The sequence below is a fragment of the Sciurus carolinensis genome, chromosome 18, assembly GCF_902686445.1.
Source record: "Sciurus carolinensis chromosome 18, mSciCar1.2, whole genome shotgun sequence".
Taxonomy (NCBI): domain Eukaryota; kingdom Metazoa; phylum Chordata; class Mammalia; order Rodentia; family Sciuridae; genus Sciurus; species Sciurus carolinensis.
Window position 1 is genome coordinate 7688411 of NC_062230.1, and position 18208 is coordinate 7706618.

At 53.2% G+C, this 18208-nt stretch overlaps 1 protein-coding gene across 1 annotated transcript in view; it reads right to left on the minus strand.

Moving 5' to 3' along the window:
- Zan (zonadhesin) overlaps positions 1-18208 on the minus strand; it is a 32919-nt gene extending 14711 nt beyond the window's left edge. The window contains 22 exon segments of the mRNA XM_047534151.1: positions 388-590; positions 1197-1366; positions 1454-1561; positions 1899-2030; positions 2584-2729; positions 2972-3096; positions 3609-3725; positions 3895-4036; positions 7169-7353; positions 8723-9358; positions 9832-9916; positions 10120-10391; positions 10890-11036; positions 11137-11215; positions 11618-11709; positions 12019-12183; positions 14618-14770; positions 15449-15536; positions 15747-16018; positions 16210-16356; positions 16799-16864; positions 18166-18208. Of these exon segments, the coding sequence (XP_047390107.1) occupies positions 388-590; positions 1197-1366; positions 1454-1561; positions 1899-2030; positions 2584-2729; positions 2972-3096; positions 3609-3725; positions 3895-4036; positions 7169-7353; positions 8723-9358; positions 9832-9916; positions 10120-10391; positions 10890-11036; positions 11137-11215; positions 11618-11709; positions 12019-12183; positions 14618-14770; positions 15449-15536; positions 15747-16018; positions 16210-16356; positions 16799-16864; positions 18166-18208 (3573 nt within the window).

Below are 18208 nucleotides of genomic sequence, written 5' to 3' on the forward strand. Positions count from 1 at the left end.
GGAAAATCTGGGCAAAATCATCAGCAAAGTGGCAGCTGAGAGTGGCAGCAGGGATGATTGGAGGGGACAGAAAGGGGTGGGGTGGGTCTCAGACTCTGAGAGGCACTGTGGGAAAACACTAGAGCTGAAGAAAGAGAAAGGGAACACAGAGGGATCTGGGGTATCGCTCAGCGACAGAGCACAGGCAAGGCCCTGGGTTTGATCCCCAGCACCACAAAAAAAAAAAAAAAAAAAAAGGGAAATTAGATCAGGGACAACATTTCCCTAACCTCAGCCCTAAAGCCTCTGGCTCCCCGTTCCCCTGCTTGCTCTCCTGGCCCCTCACGCTGGCCCAGGAAGTGTGCACTCTCTGGCCACAGGGCTCAGAGGCCCACCCCAGCTGCTCACTTTGAAGTAGGTTCCGGAGTCGTCGAGGCACCCGCACTGGGATGGAGGGACACACTCAAGGCCACTGAGGACAAAACCCTGGTTGCACTCGCAGGCCTCCACACAGTGGTCTGGGCAGGTCTTGTCAGTGAGTTTCGAATGGCAGGTGTTGGGACATGCATTCGCACACAAGGAGTAAGTGCTATTGGCTGGACAGACCAGGGCTGTGGAGGGAGACGCTCAGGTAAGAAGACAGACGAGACCCAGGGAGGAAAGGGAAGAATGTGCTTGGAAGTCCCCAGCTGGACAGGCACTGGCCAATCCTGAGGAGAGTGACATCAAAAAGCTAGACTCAGGAGCCCGCTGACCCTGGGCTTTAGAGGGCCAGCTGTCTGTGCTAAGAGGTGGTCACCTAGGTGTGACCATGGGCTTCCATGGAAGCAGACTGAGCCACAAAAGAGCGGCCTCAACCCACACTGCTGTGTAGACATGCCCCAGGTGAGCACATGGGTGCCAGGCAAGCAGGGAGAGGCCTGGGCCAGGGACGGGTCAGCTCTGAAGCAACTTCCCAGAGAGCCAGCCACCCCAGGAGCCGTGAGGCAGTCTCGTGCCCTTCTATCTCAGGTCTGCCCATCTCAACACACCTGCACACGCCCTGTGCAGCATCGGTAGCTACAAAGCCTTCGGAGTTTGCTAGTGACTGTGCGATTTTCCCAAGATGTTCCTGACTGTGCCCACTGCCTGACCTCATGCGGAAGCGGGAGGTTAGTGCATCCCAGGCCCGTGTGAATGCCCTGTCTGCATCCTCCTGGTTTCCAGTCACAACTCACGGCAGAACTGGGGTCTCCTCCAGGGCTTCACAGGATAGCCAGCATGCTGGCAGGCCGCGGTCATGAACGACAGATGGATACAAAGCATGAGTTGGAAGCCCTGGAAGTTGCACATGTCATACAAGCAGTTGTCAAAGAAGGAGGAGATCTTCATGTGAAGCTGGCATTCCCTGAGGACAACGCCCAGGTCAGAGGGGAGGAGGGGGCAGGATTTCCCAGCCTCCACCTTGGCGGACCCCTGCCGCCCTCCTCCATACTCAAACACTCCATGGGAGCTGGAGAGCTGACCACAGAACTTGGACCCTGATACGGTATTCCGCAAGTCTCGGTCACAGGTTGAGGGACGTTTCTCGATCTTCTGACACCTGAAAGAGACCCAGTCAAATGCTGAGGCCCCAGGCTGGCTTCCCATTGGGGCCCTAAGCCATTAGTCAGCAGACCTGAAAGAGAGGGTCCTAGAATGCAGAACCCAGAGGAGGGGGGAAACCTGGCATCTCCAGGGAGGAAAAGAGAAAGGGGTCTCCCCATGTTGCCCAATCTGGCCTTGAACTCCTGGGTCCAAGCAATGCCCCCGCCCTTGCCTCCCCAGCAACTGGGACTACAGGTGTGCGCCATCACACCTGGCTCTGGTTGATTTTAAATGGGACCAAAGTTAGAGGGGAGGGGAGGGGATGCCCAGGAAACCCAGTGGGGTCTCCTCACTCCTTGTCGGTCTGCCAGCTGTTCCCCAGTTCCTCATCGTCCCGAGCTGGCCTGCCATCTGGCTTCAGGTTGTCATTGCTGCTGTCCCCATCATAGTTTCCACAGAAACCACAGAGTTGGCCTGAGTACATGCTGCGGGGCCCAGGAGAAGGAGGAGCATGAAGGGGTGAAGGGCCTTCGTCAGTCATCGCAGGGGAGGGGATGATGAGCTGCAGGCCCTGAGCTGGAGGCTCAAAGGGACGGAGAGGTACCTACGCCCGACATGGGTGGCATGCCAGGTGCTCGAGATCCCCACGCCTTCATCCAGAGCCAGCGGTGCCGCCTCCCTCCAGCCCCCTAGGCTCAAGCGCCCCAACGTCTGGTCACAAAACGCCCCTTGCTGGTCCCACACCACTCTGGCTCGCTCTCCATGTGTTGATCTAAAGAGTCTGTCCTTCCCTCATCTGTCCACCTGGGGAGTCACTTTTCCTTGAAGAATGGAATCCCGGAGAGAGCCCCAGAGCACGTGAGCAACTCCCCCTCTAGAACATTCCCAAGGCATTGAGTGTACATCCTACCATTATTCCAGGGTGCGGAAACCATTTCCTTCTGTCTCCCCATCCGAAAGGAGGCCTACCACTGGAGCTAGGAAGAGGGAGGCGGATGGAGAGCCCTGGCAGGCTGCCCGACTGGGATGCTCCCTCACCTGGTCATAGTCACAAATAGCTGCTGGTGGCCGTCCCATTTCACACGCAAACCAAAGGATGTCTTCAGTTTCACAAATCGCCCACTTGGACGCACAACAACGCCTTTAGAAGGCATGACTGGGAGGGTGACTCGCCGACCCTTAACCTGGCGGAGGAAGGGGCAGAGAGACTGATCAGGGGGTCAAGGAGGACCCCAAGACTTCCCGTAGCCACAGCTGCAAGGTATGCCATTCTTCATAGCATCCTAACAACTTCTCCCACTGCGGTGGCTTGGAGCTTCACCGTCCATGCTTTCTTTAAGCCCCTCCCTGCTAGGGCTGGCCAGGAGGAGCAGGCCTTGGTCAGATCCAGTTGCCCCAGCAGGGGTGGGTGGGGGATGGGGCTCACCAGTGTTTGTCTGCCCTTGAGCAGAGTGATTGTGGTCTCAGACAGGATCACTTGGACTTTGCTCAGGCAGGTCAGTCCTTTGGGTCCCCATTCCTCATTCTTGGCTAAGACCTTGAAGAACGTGTCTGGGTGGGGAAAGGGCTCACTCAGTAAACATTTCTTTACTTTTTTTTTTCTTTTTCCAACCCAGGGCCTCGCACATGCTAGACAAGCCACCCTCCCGCTGAACCACACGGAGCTGGTCAGCTGTGGTTCGAGGCCTGGGCTGTGGGTGAAACATGCCCCGCCCTGTTCAGGAGGTACCTGAGTCTACTCTCCGCAGAACAGTCTGCGTCGCTGCGCCGGTTCCTTGTGTGCCGTGACCCCGCCCCCCCGGCTGTCTGGGCTCCTTTTGTGGTCTCTTCAACAGTGACTGCCACTGTGTCACTGGGCCCTCCATAAGCGCTGGCCACACTGCCTTTTCCCCAGGAGCCTGGACCTAAGACTCCTGGCTCTGGGGTGGAGGTTTCCACCCTTGCCTTGCAGAGGCCTTTGCTCCACAATGGCTTCTTCCTCTCCCTGGCTCCTGGCCCTGCCCTGCTGGCCACCTCTGTGCCCCCTAGGGCCCCTCCTCTGACCTCAGGCCCTCAGGACCTACTTGAGGAATTTCTGCAGGGCTGAGTCAAGACATAGGTGCATTTGCCTGAGAAGTAGATGTGCCTCTCGTCAAAGGTGATATAATGAGGGTCGCCATAGACCATGCAGGTGGAAGTGCCTACAGAGGGAAGAAAGCAGGACCCAGGACGCTGCTTCGACTGCCCGGCCAGGCTGGACCCCACACCCCAGATCTCCCATCTGGTGACACACCCCAGCTCCTCTGCTCCAGAGAGAACTTGGGATCTTGGTGTCACACTCATTCTGACAGCATGCAGGGAGGAACTCACCATAGGGGTGGCATCCATACTTCCCATCCTTCATCTGGCACACCGTTTGTGACCCACACTCAGAGATCTGGCACTCCAAACGGCTGCCAGGATGGCATCGGCAACGTTCTGTGCAGTTGGGGCTGAACCACTCTTGCCCAACCTGTGAGCAAGGGATCCAGAGTCATGGCTCTTGGAGACTCCACCTTCTCCTCCACCTTCTCCCAACAACGTGCAGAACTAAACTTGCTCGCACTCCCTCTTCCCACCACAGGACATTTGCATGTGCTGTTCTCCCATCCTGGAAGGCTCTCCCCTCTCCAACTTTCCTCTCCTCTTCCTTCTCCTTCTCCATCTTGTGTGTGTTTGTGTGTGTGTGTGTGTGTGTGTGTGTGTGTGTAGCACTGGGGATTGAGTTCAGGGGTGCTCAACTACTGAGCTACATCCCCAGCCCTTTAATTTTTTATTTTGAGACAGGGTCCTGCTAAGTTGCTGAGGCTGGTTTGAACTTGTGATGCTCCCAGCCTCCCAAATGGCTGGAATTACAGGCGTATACCACCCTGTTAACCCTCCCTGTCTTTCAAATTCATTCTTCTACAACCAACAGAGTTCAGCTCAAGAACAGCTTTCTGGGGCTGGGGAGATAGCTCAGTCGGTAGAGTGCTTGCTTTGCAAGCACAAGGCCCTGGGTTCGATCCCCAACACCCCCCCCCCCAAAAAAAAAACAGCTTTCTCAGAAAGCTTTTCCAGACTCCATGATTAGGTCATCCTCACATCTCTGGGGACCTTCCTTCCAAGGACTTCCCACAGTTGTGCTTTTATATTTCTTTTGTGATTGTTCAATTATAAGTGCCCCAGGTGGGGACTATGTCTGTCTTTACACACCATTTTGGTCCCCAAATGTGTGTTCACAATAGAAACCCTCATTCAATAAATACTTGCTAAGCCAGGCGTAGGGGTGCATGCCCATAATCCCAGCAGCTCAGGAGGCTGAGACAGGAGGATTGCAAATTCAAAGCCAGCCTCAGCAACTTAAGCAAGACCCTAAGCAACCCTGTCTCAAAATAAAAACCCAAAAGGCTGAGGATGTCGCTCAGTGGTAAAGTGCCCCTGGGTTAATTATCCAGTAGTCCCCCAAATTAATAATAAATAAATACTTGCTGAGGAGAAGAGTCAACCAAGGCCCAATGTCCCTCTAAATCTGAGAGGATTAGAAGGACAGGGAGCTTGCCCTGTTCACGGTGACTCCAATGCCAGGTGGGTAGAAAGCTCTAAATAATGGACACTTGCTGAATGCATCCATGCCCTCTAGGGGCAGAGAACAGAGACACTTGACGCTGATGGTCAAGACAATCTTTCTGCACAGGCGGCCACTGAACCTAGTCCTACCCCTGACTTAGGGGGCCCCAGGGGACGGGTTAAAGGGGCCCCAGGAGAAAGCAGCTCCTGGAGAGAGTACTGAGTGGAGCTCTGCCACCAACAGGAAGAACACCTGGAGCGGAGAGGAAGCACCAGGCACTAATGAGCAGCTTAATGCACTTTAATTAACAGGCTGCATGGGATATTTATCATGAATTGTTAGTAATAATAATAATGACCATTTACTAAGTAATTTGCACGTGTCAGGATCTAATTGCATCCTCATGACAATCTTATCGTGCACACTTTTATAGATATGGAAACAGGTTTAAAGAGATAAATTTGCCCGAGGTCACCCAGGGAACAAACGCTGGAGCCTGGGTGCCAGCTCTGCTTGGCCTGGCTCTAGACCTGCCAGTCATGTGGCTACTGAGCTCTGGAAACATGGCCAGTCCACACTGACATATGCTGTCGGTGTAAAATAGATGCTGGATTTTGAAGATTTCACATGGGGGGGGACTAATATCCACCATCTCATCAATAATTCTTCCCCCCCCAGGGCAGGGGTCAATGTCACAGTCCTGTACATATAAGCATGTGCCCTCCCATTAAACCACACCCCAGGACTGAGGATATGACTCAGTTGGTAGAGTGCTTGCCTGGCCCTGGGTTCGATTCCCAGCACGGAAAAAAAAAAAAAAAAAAACACACCCCAGCCCTAGTAAATTCTTCACTGATTAAGCACTGAACTGGTAATACTTGGAACCCTGTACAGGAAGCCCTCCATATCTAGAGGTTCACAACTGCAGATGCAACTAACAGAGCATGAAAGGTCATTTTAAAAAAAAATTGCATCTGTACTGAATGGGTTCAGACTTTTTTCTTCTTGTCATTGTTGCTTAAACAATACCTTCTAGCAACTATTTACATAGCATTTACATTGCGTCAAGTATTATAAATAACCTAGAGATGATTCAAACAGCCAGGAGGATGTGCATTGGTTTGTAAATGCTATGCCATCTGTATCAGGAACTTGACATGGGCAGGTTTTGGAACTGTCCTGGACCAAGTCTGTCCTGGATACCAAGGAATGACTATAGCCTTTTGGAAGGAATCTCATCTTTTTCTGTGGGCTTTTCCTTTTAAATTTATTTTTAGAAATTTCCCTGGGCTGGGGATACAGCTCAGTTGGTAGAGTGCTTGCCAACATGCACAAGGCCCTGGGTTCAATCCCTAGCACTGCAAAAAAAAAAAAAAAAAAAAAAAAATTCCCTTATGCTTTTTTTCCCCCTGCCAATGGTGCTGGGGCTCAAACCCAGGGCCTTGTGTGTGCTGCCACTGAGCTATACCACCAGCCCCATCCCTTACGCTTTCTCATGGTGGCTTCATAAAATGACCCATGTGCCATTCCTACCGAACAGCTCTGGCCCACCGCATGTTCCCTCTGGAGCTTTATTCTAAGCAGTCTCCCCAGCCAGACCCTCAATTCAGGGAGGCGAGAACACTTAGCAGCTTCTGTCTTTTGAGCCTATCAAGATTTCAGGATTTGCAAGTTTCTTTGGCAGAAGAGAATTCTAGAACTCTCGCCGCGTATTTTGTTGTTGACTGGCTCATCAGCACAACCTAACATCACAGTGTGCCCAAACGGGCCCCTACCCAAGATTTATGGTATGAACAGAGGCGAGTGCCGGGGGTGTAGGTCGGTGGTGAAGCAATTGCCTCGCTTGAGTGAGGCCCTGAGTTTGATCACCAGCACCACAAAACCAAAATAACAACAAAACACATGTCGAATGATGGACTCTGCCACTGTGTAGCCACGACTTTGCCTCAGGAGGATCCAAGTTCATCTCCTGGCGGCGGGGGGCACAGAGGCAGGGAGGACCCAGGTGTTCCGCCATCAGTCTCCCTCAGGGGAATCAGCATCCCAGGGACTTACCTTGTAGAAGCTGTTGCCATAGAAGCAATCACAGGAAGAGGCATTGATGCACGTGTCGTTACTAAACAAAAATCCAGGGTTACAGATGCAGCCTGGCTGGCAGAGCACATCACAGTTGGGTTTGGGGTTCTTGCAGGACGCAGGGCAGGCACAGGATTCATAGTGGGCCCCTGGGGCGCACTTCACTAAAGGCAAAACACAGCCTCATCAAATCTTCACTCTGGAGCTGTTCCCAGGGCCTTTCTGTCTCACCCCGACCCCTGAACTCAAGTTCCCCTCTAAGAAGTAGGCCCATGTTGTCCCACCAGCAAAAGGAATACGCAGCTACGACATGGATAGACCTTGAGGACATCGTGCTCAGTGACAAAAGCCAGGCACAAAGGCTCACAAAGGATTCCATTTATGAAATGTCCAGGTCAGGCAGATCCAGGGATACGGAAAGGAGATTCGTGTCATCAGGGACTGGGAAGAGGGGATGAGGAGTAACAGCTAGAGGGTATGGGGTTTCTTTCTGGGATGAGAAAAAAAAAAAAAAAATGTCTAGAATAAGAACGGAATACTGGGCTGCAGAGATAGCTCAGTCGGTAGAGTGCTTGCCTTGCAAGCACAAGGCCCTGGGTTTGATCCCCAGCACCACACACACACAAAAAAAAGAAAGGAATACTGGGGGCCGGGGGTGTGGTTCAGCAGTGGAGCACTTGCCTAGCGTGTGTGAGGCACCGGGTTTCACACAAATAAATCAATGCAACAAAAGTACTGTGTCCACCTATAATTTTAAAAATTTAAAGAGAAAGAATGGAGGACTAGTTGCACGACCTTATGAATATGTTCCAACCATGAAATTAAACACTTTAAAAGGGTGAGGGGCCAGGAATGTAGCTCAGTAGTAGGGCGTATGCTTAGCAGGTATGAGGCGCTAGGTTTAATTCCCAGCACCCAAAAAAGTATGTGTGTGTGTGGGGTGGGGGGTGAGTTGTAGGGCATATGAACTACACCCCCATTAAACACAAGGAGGACAGGAAGAGAGCCGAGAGCTGGTTCCCACCCGCCTCCACCCACCTGCCCGGTGTCCCTCCAGCTCTGGGGGCACCTGCCGAAGTTGCCATCTTTGGAGAGATGGGACTAGCCCATCTTCCCGCTAAGAAGGCAGTTTTTCCACAGGAAGAATTCCTCTCCCTGACTGTCCTACTCGCTGCCTCTTACTTTCAGCTCTTTGGCCCAGGTTCCATCCCCACATACCTGTGGTAGTGCTAGGGGTTGTGGTGGTGGTGGTGGTGGTAGTGGTGGTGGTGGTGGTGGTGGTGGTGGTAGTGGTTGTAGTTGTGGTGGTGGTGGTGGAGGTTGTGGTGGTGGTCGGGGTGGTGGTGGTTGGGGTGGTGGTGGTCGGAGTGGTGGTGGTCGGGGTGGTGGTGGTCGGGGTGGTGGTGGTCGGGGTGGTGGTGGTTGGGGTGGTGGTGGTCGGGGTGGTGGTGGTCTTATGAATGTGTGGAGGCTTTAGCAAGTCTGAGGGTCCAGAGGGCAATTCAGATGTACTGGGGCAGGATTCTTCTGTACAAGCTGAGGGCTTTTCTGTGGTTTCGGTGGGTTCCTCTGTGGGGGTGGTGGTCTCCTCAGTGGGTTCCTCTGTCGGGGTGGTGGTCTCCTCAGTGGGTTCAGTGGGTTCCTCTGTGGGGGTGGTAGTCTCCTCAGTGGGTTCAGTGGGTTCCTCTGTGGGGGTGGTGGTCTCCTCAGTGGGTTCAGTGGGTTCCTCTGTGGGGGTGGTGGTCTCCTCAGTGGTTTCAGTGGGTTCCTCTGTGGGGGTGGTGGTCTCCTCAGTGGGTTCCTCAGTGGCTTCGGTGGGTTCCTCTGTGGCAGTGGTGATCTCCTCAGTGGGTTCCTCTGTGGGGGTGGTGGTCTCTTCGGTAGTTTCGGTGGGTTCCTCTGTGGGCGTGGTGGTCTCCTCAGTGGTTTCAGTGGGTTTCTCTGTGGGGGTGGTGGTCTCCACCGTGGTTTCAGTGGGTTTCTCTGTGGGGGTGGTGGTCTCCACCGTGGTTTCAGTGGGTTTCTCTGTGGGGGTGGTGGTCTCCACCGTGGTTTCAGTGGGTTTCTCTGTGGGGGTGGTGGTCTCTACCGTGGTTTCAGTGGGTTTCTCTGTGGCTCCAGATGATCCAGTATATGAAGCCGGAGATGTGGTAGAAAGTCCTGTTGGTACTGTTGTTACAAACAAAACAAATCCTTGGAATTCACTCAAAATCATACCACCCGCCACGCCATCATTCCCTTCACACCAGCGGAAGTGGGTGGGCTCAGAAGGACCCACTCTCCTTCCACTCACAACCCCCAACTTCACTACTTAACAAACACTCAACACACAGTGCTCCCAACATACACCTGCTATTGTGCCAGGTTCGGGAAACAAAAATGAATAGGAGGCGGAAAAGTGACACGGCTACAGGTCTTGCCAGTAGGATCACAAGGGGAGGCGTTCTGGATGCAGCCCCAGAGATCATGGCGTCAGACACCTTCACTCAAACAAGCATCCTGACGGTACGAGGACAGTAGAGGTGGGAAGAACAGAGAAACCCACATCTGCTGTGTGAGACCTTGGCACAAAAGGACTTGCTAGTCCAAGGTGGTCATCCCAGGGGGTGGCATCCTTCCTGGGGCCTCGAGTTTCATCTTACCTGGACAGGAACCTTGATTGATCGCGATGAAACCCACAGCAACAATAAAAGCAGGGTTGCTTCCCCGGACAGCCTCAAAAATCAGCTGAAGTGAGAAATGAAAACAAGTCTGCCAGGCTCATCCTCTGCCAAAATGTCACCTTGTTGGCCCCTCCATGGTCCAACCCACCCCAGGCCCTTCATTCTCTTCTCTGCTCCCTTTCCGCCTTTTCTCAGTCCCATACCCAGCCCTGAACCCCTTACCACGCACCACGCAGACACACACAGGGCCCACTCTCCACCTCTCACCTGCATGGGCTGTCGACGTCCTGAAGAGATGGTGACCGAAGCATTCAGCCAATTAGGGCTCTGAGCCCCAACGCGGTTCCACAGAGAAACGGGAGAACTGCCGGCAGGGCTGCCCAGCAGGAGTATGAGTGTAGAGCCCTCTCCGGTGCCGGCCATGTGGTAAGAAAACACCACACAGACATCCCCAGGGGCACAGAAGGGCCGGCTCATCAGCCTGACAGACTGCCCTGGCTTGGAGAGTTTGTCCGCCTCAAAGTAGACAAAATGATCGCCTGAGCAAAAGAGGGGAACGGGCAAGATGAGACGCCCACCCAGGACAAGTGGACTTGCTGCTATAGAAATTCCTGGCTTTCCAAGTGGGCATCTGAGCAAGCAACCAAACGCCCCATATGATGGCATTTTTTCCTGCTCTCTTTGGATTTCTAATTGGAGAATACAGAAAAAAAAAAAAAAACAAAAAAACGGAAAAACCAAACCTGCAGCCCAGACTCCATTGTTGGCAGCACCCATAAATGTCTTGGCTGAGATACGAGAGAGTAGGTTTTGAAGGCTGAGACTTAATGAAGCGGGAGGTCTAGATTTCTTAGGGAATTTCGGTAATCCCACAGTCATGAGCATCCTCAACTGAGTCTACTCTGTCACCTCTTCAGCCCTGGGCCCCACAGCAGTTTCCCAATAAACACTGCTGGCTGATCTCCACCACCTCCAAGGTCCTCCATCAACCGCAGATTCAGCACTACATGGAGTCAAGAGGTCCTCAATCTCCTCACCTTGATAAGAGGACTCACCCACAAGGCCTTTGACGTTGCTGAGAATAGTTTTACTTCCCCAGGACCAGTGTCCGCCAGTTTCGGGTGTGTGGGTCCAGTCACAGAAGGGATGGGCTCTGTCCTCAAAGTCACACTGAGGAAAGCTGTCTAGTAGGTCCAGAGGGAGGTTTGAGAAACTGGGGCAGTGTTCCCATTGCTGTCCCTACCATCGCCAATTCCAGGGGGCCTCCCAGGGCCCTGCGCTCACCCCCACAGGGAGCAAGGCTGACTGCGTCCACTGCTATTGCTGGCTCTGGGATCTTTCCAAACACACCCACCACAGCGAACTGAAAAGAGAGAGAGAGAGAGAGAGAGAATGGACCTGGAGTAAGTACACAGGACAAACTCTCACCCGTCCAAAGCTGGATCTGATCTTTTTTTTGGAGCGGGGTAGGTACTGGGGATCGAGCTCAGGAGCACTTTACCACTGAGCCACAGCCCCAGCCCTATTGTGAATTTTACTTAGAGACAGGGTCTCGCTGAGTTGCTTAGTGCCTCACTTTTGCTTAGGTTGGCTTTGAACTCACAATCCTCCTGCCTCAGCCTCCCTAGCTGCTGGGATTACAGCATGGGCCACAGTGCCTGGTTCCAGATCTGATGTTATTTCATTCAGAGACCCAGACCCTCTGCTCCTGGTGCTTTGCAGGTACCTACCATGTGCAAAGACCTGACCCCTTGCTCCTCTGTACCTGTATCTGTCCTGGTCCTGTATAATTGACAGAAATAGGCTGCCAGTTGGGTCCAGGTTGTCCTGAAAAAAGTGTGTGTTTCCGGATGCTGCCTACAATGGAAAAATAGGCGAGAGAAGTGAGTTTAGAAGGACTGAGAAATGACTTCAAATCTAGACCCAGAAGGATGAGTTGCAGAAAGAATATTTAAGCAACGTTGCCCCAAATGCAAACTATTATCTCTCCCTCTCCTGGCACATTTATCTATTTTTCTATCCAATGTCCTTCTCATTTCCACATCATGGAAAATCTCCCACATACCCTAGACCTTGAGACATTCCTCCTCCCCTCCCCTTATTTCCTCATCGACCCAACCCTCGGAGATGCATCCAGGTTGGTGCAAATTCATTGCCCCCGCTAACCCAAGACCGAAGCGTAGACCAGGAGGGCTGCGCCAGGAGACCGGTTCCGCAGGATATAGTAGAAAGAAAGGGTCAGACAGCCGGTGGAGCGGCTCGGGGGACTCAGGAGGGAAGATTTCTGCCCCGGCTTTGCATTTTTGGGGTCCAGGAGCATGTAGAAGCCACCTGTGAAAGAAAAGGCCTATAAGGTAGGATGGTTGGTGTTGAAGTGAATATGACGCAGGAGTAGTAGGACCCCACGTGAGATGAGACTTGGTCCTGGGGAACCCTTAACAGCCACCGGAATCAGGCAGCGCAAAGGTGGGCCCACACCCGCGTCACGACTGACTGAGGTCTCGAACCCTCCCTGGAGTGCTTGCACTAGGTAAGGACGTGGTGTTGCCAGAAGCAACCTCTGAAATCCCGTCCTTGGGGTGCTGACTGCTGGCGCCCTCTTTTACGCAGCCAATCAGCACAAGTTGGGGGACTAGTCTGACGCCGCAGGGCAGGCAGGTCCCCACCCCACGCCCCTCCTGCCAACTCAGGCAGCCAATCAGCCTGGACTTCACTCCGTGACGCAACTAGCAGCCGGGAGAGGGAAGCGGCGGCAGACGCGTGCGGACCGCGCATGCGTTCATCCCTGTCCAACTGCCTCCGCCTAGGTGAGCGCGGGTGCCCACGGGCTAGGCAAGGCGTGCAGGCTTGGGGGAAGCCGAGGAGGAGGCTCAAGTGGAGGGAAGAGGCCGGGGAGGGAGAGCGGAGAAAAGAAAGGAAACAACTTTAAAGAAAGGGAATGGCAGAACTGAATGAGAAAGCAAGGAGCCAAGAGAAACGGGAGAGGAGAAGAAATTTAAAAAGAGAGAGAGAGAAGCCAGGCGGGTCGTGCACGCCTGTCATCCCAGCCGCTGGGGAAGCGGAGGCAGGAGGATCGCGAGTTCAAAGCCAGCCTCAGCAACTTAGTGAGACCCTACCTTAAAAAAAAAAAAAAAAAAAAAAAAAAAAAAGATGGGGACGTGGCTCAGTTGCAAAGTACCCTCATACCAAAAAATGTAAATAAAGAAAAAGAAAGAAAATATATCTATACTCTATCTATATGGAAACAGGCAAGATGGAAGAGAAATAGAACTAAAAGAAAACCAATCAGCGCTTATTGAAACTGCTAGGCATGGGACGCGATCCCAAGTGCTGAGGGATGCAAAGGCGAACTGGCAGGGGGACCCTCCAAGGGCTTCTGATGAAGATGCGAGTGAGGGATTCTCAAGATCTGTCTAGAAGGCAAGCTTCAGGCAGCAAGAAGAGATCTGAGGAAGGAGGACTTGGAGTGGACACTTAGGAAGCTGGAGGAGGGAAAGGTGGAGAAGAAAAGAAAATGTGGAAATGATCAGGCGGAAGGAAGGAAGGGACTGAGAAGAAACAAGAAGCGTATACTCAGAAAGGAAATGAGGGCCTATCATCTCTGTTTGACCTACGAAGCTGGGTCCTGAGGGCTTGGAAATGTAGACTGTGTGGAGAAGATTGAGGAAGGAGATGAGAGGGGAGAGAAAAGGAAGGAGTGAACAGCAGAAAGAGGGAGAAAAAACCCAGGCAAGAGAACAGAGAGGTGATGGGAAAAGAAGCGTGATATAGCAATGGGTGGAAAACAGGAAGGCTGTGTTGCTGGATTCCTGCTCAAGCCTCCTAAATGTCCTGGGTTGGCTACCCTTGTGGGTTCGCTTCAGTGGCTTCTCAACACAAAGTGAGGGGACCCGGCTGTAGCTTAGTGGTAGAGCGTTTGTCTAGAGTGTGAGAGGCCCTGGGTTCCATCCCCAGCACTAGAAATAAATAAAATAAATAAATAAAATAAGATCACATCACCCCACTGCTCCAAATCCTGCAAAGGCTCCCCATCACACGAATAAAGGCCACAGTCCTGACAATGGCCTTCGAGGCTCCGCATGATCTGCCCTTCCTGTGATCTGAGCTCATCCCACTACTCCAAATCCCTTCTTCCCCCTTGACCTGGGATACCTCAGGGCCTTTGCATGGCTGGCTCTCTGCCTGGAATGTTCTTCCACACTCCCAATATTTTCATGCCTCATTCCCTCAACTCTTTCAAGTGTGTTCAACTGTGACCCGTTGAGACCTATCCAGGTCACCCTAGTTAAAATTCACAACTTTCCTACCCTTGAACTTCTAATCCCTTCCCTTATTCAACTTACTTTTCCCAAAGCACTTGTCACACCAAAACTATGTAATTTACTTCTTTGTTTTGGTAACTGTCTCCCCTTTCCCCACCAACACCACTCCCTCTCTATTTTGCATACTAATTTTCAAGGACTGAAGACACTGCTGGGCACATTGTAGGTGCTCAGTAAATATGGAGTGAATGAAAAAAAAAATATGGAGTGAATGAATGAAGGAATGAAAGGTGCCAGGAAAGGAGGTAAGAGCAGGCTGTGCTGAGTCCACCAGATGGAGCTAGAGGGGAAGGCTGAGGTGCTTGGAGCATGCTTCTTGCTGTGAAACCTGAGGCTTGAGGCTGCCTGGGTTCACCTAGAGGGTCCCAAGGCAGTTATTTTAGGGTGTGCAGAGGTCGCGAGAGCCCAGAAAGCCCAAGGACAGAAGCATAACCAGTACTCACTCCCAGGATTGGAAAAGTCATCCTTAGGTCCCACGTCCTGCTTCCCCGATGACCCCTTCTTCTGTGTCCACTTGGCCCCAGAAGAAGACGGGATCCAGCTCCAGCCACAGAGATCATTTATAGTGTCAAAACTGCACATTTGCATCATGCAGACTGAAGGTAGAGAAAGAAGGCAGCTCAGAAAGGGAGGCCTCAGGCTGGAGTCTGAATTCTGAGTTCCAGTCTCAGTCCTATGATGAGCCATGCAGGCTTTCCAGCCAGACCCGGCCCCTCGCCTATGGGTCGTGATCCTGGCACAGGTAAGTTAACCTGCCCAAGCCTCAGTTTTCTCATCTATAAATTGGGAATGACAGTGCCCATCTGCCTCCTGGAGTTGTCAATTAGATCACGAGCGTGGACCATTTCCTCAGTCCCTGTGCTTAATGAGTGTTGATTCTTTCACCCAGCTTCTGGAATTTTTTTTTTCTTGAATTTTCTTCCCTCCAACCTCTACTGTCAGTTGAGAGGGCTAATACTACTTGGATCATGGAGGTAACCTTATGTCCAGGTTTTTTCGGAAGGGAGGGCTTTCTGAGGTGCAGGACTTTCAGTGCTAAGACGGGAACAGCCCAGGGAAAACCAGGCTGGTTGGTCACTTGAGACCAGGTAGCCCCACAACTCCATGTTAGGAGAGCACCTGGCTACTTCGGGAATCAGAGGTGTGGGGTGAGGGAGCAGAAGGAAGACAGCCCCCTTGGCTCGTGAGAAACCCGGGTCCTGGGTGCTGAGCCAGGAGAGATTTGCGGGGACCAGGAAGAGAGAAGCATGGGAGAGGGAGGGAGAGGGACTCACTCCGATTGCAGGTTCCCCGATGGATAGCGAGGGCGTCCAGAGAGATGTCCAAGTAGGGAGTGTTGCCCCTCATCCCCTCAAACGTTAACTGCAGGAGGGGAGACAGGGAACCCCTGATTCTGTGAGCCTCTTGGCCAGGCCTCCTGTCCCTTTGCCTTTAACTCCTGATTTCCCTGAGTTCAGATGGATGGGACCCCACACCCCCTCCTTGCCACAGCCCGCCCTCTGGGCCCTCCAACACCCATGGCACCCCCTCTGCCCCCCCACAGATGGCCCTTGGGTCTTCCCTCGGCCTCACCCAGCTAGGCAGGTTGAGTCCTGCGGGCACGGCGACAGAGGTGGGTATCCAGGACGGGCTCTGGGTATTTGTGTGCTTCCAGAGCAATTTGGGGCGGTTGCTCTGTTTGCCCATGAACAGCAGCAGCCGGAGCCAGGAGCCCCAGGACAGCCCGAACATGTGGTAGGCGAAGCGCACGCAGAACGGGCCTGGCTCCCAGAGGTCGGGGCTGCGCAGGCGGGCCACTCCGCCCTGACGGAAGTTGTTGGAATCCATGTGCAGGTAGTAGCCCTCTGGGGAAGGCGGAGCCCAGGATGCTGAAGCCTTGGGTCCCCAAGGCTTCCCACCCACCCCTGCTCAGAGCCCAGGTGTGCCAGAGACCCCAGCAGCAGCCTCTCCCTTCATGTATCTGGGCCCATGCCCACCTCCCTGCTGCCCCCCATCTGCACTCCCTAAATCTGAGGCTTTCCCACACGCCCCTCACCTCCATTAGGGTACCCCCCGGGGGGCCCAGTGGTGCCAGATGGGGAGGGACCATTTGCTCGAGTCCAGTCCCCATCATCGGTGAACTCTTGGGACCAGTCACAGAGGGGTTTGGAGCTATCCTCAAAGTCACACTGGGAGAGAATGGCTGGGGAGAAAGAGCCTCTGTGAGGCCTCAGAGAGGGCAGAGGGCAGAGGGCAAAGGGCAGGGGCCAGACCGCAGCGCCACGGGGAGATGGAGGTCATCAGGGTCACTAAACTTAGAGAAGGCTGTCATTAAGATTGGGGGTCCAAAGCACAGATTTGGGAGACGTCGTCTCTTCGGGGAGAAATTCAGGGCTGGGGAATGGGGTGGGCAAAACCACAAGGGTCGAAGGTCATAAACGGGAGGCTCTTGCAGGCAGGCTGGACTCTGCTTCTCCACGGTTCCTTCTGCCCTCTGTCGTCCAACGCGGCCCTGCGCTCATTTGCCCCATGTTTACTCCATCACCCTGCCCCGAGGACGCCCCAGGTGGCCACCCCTGGGCTAGTGACTGGCATTCAGTCCTGGGGAGGGAGAGGAGGCCTGGGTCATCCGGGTTCCAACTCACAGTTGTCTCTTGGGCTGCGGTGAGAAACCGAATTCAAATCCAGGGGCTTCTGTGTCCTTGGGATTGATTTGGAAAAAGCAAAAATATCATTCTTGTCGTTACTGAGAATTAGAAGACTCGTGAGTTCGCTGAGGTGTCATTTAGGGATTTTTTTCTCTCTCTTTTCCCTGCGGCTTGTCAGTGTTTATGCGTATTTTCTTCTTGAAGATTTCGGGAAGGTCACCCACAGCCTCTTCCCCTCTTCTCCATCTCCTAAAAACCAGGCCTCTTTAGCTCCTCCCATCCCGCTGGCTCCCTCACCCCCAGGTCACCTGCTGTTGTGTGTTCCGCTGGGGGCAGACCAGGCTCCCCATGTATGGGAAAGCTCACACAGTGTCTGGGTTTCACCCTGAGGTCTCCTTCCTTTGGGCTGAGATCTTTTATATATATATCTCAAGTTTTCGCCCAGAGAGTAGGGATGCACGGACCCCAGTTGCTGGCGGGTACTGGGTGATAGGTCTCTCCAGCTACATCCAACTGAACATTTAATTGGGCAACAAAGATGCTCCCTGATCCTTCCTCCTAATCTTACCCATTGCACAGAGAGGACCCTGCCCCACATAGAACAGCACTTTCTTTTCTTTGTTCAAGTACAGCTTGTTCAAACCCCACCTCTCCACCCCCACCATAAGCCCCAAGACACCACATCAACCATCTTCTTTTTTTTCCCCCCGTACCAGGGATTGAACCCAGGGGTACTTAATCATTGAGCCACATCCCCAGCCCTTTCTATTTTTTTTTTTTTTTTTTTTTGGCGGTACTGGGGATCGAACTCAGGGCCTTGTGCTTGTAAGGCAAGCACTCTACCAGCTGAGCTATCTCCCCAGCCCTCTATTTTTTATTTAGAAACAGGGTCTTGCTAAGTTGCTTAGGACCTCGCTAAGCTGCTGAGGCTGGCCTCAAAATTGTGATCCTCCTGCCTCAGCCTCCTGAGCCACTGGGGTTACAGACATGTACCACCACACACAGCACCAATCATGACTTCTTGAGGCCTTCCATTTGAAGTCTCACCTGTCATCTGGACCTACTCTGAGTTCTGTCTGACTTCAGAGGGCCCGACTTGCCTGTCCTTTCCCGGCTCAATCTGTCTCCTCTGCTCTGTACCCTCCTTCGTTTCTCCCCAGTTCCTGGCTCTGGGGTTGAAGGGTCGGTGCTCTTCCGGTTCATAGGTTAACCTCTCCCCATCCCATCAGGCTCCCTGCCTCCCTCCCAGGCCTCTGCCTGCCCCTTCAGGGTTCCTCAGAGCCACCCCAGCCGCCCCTTGGTTCATCACCCACCTCTGAGCCCAGCTTACCAGACAGGGGCGAGCAAGGGACCCTGGCCCCAGGCAGCCCCCGCCAGCAACACCAGAGTCCAAACTGGAGGAGCCAT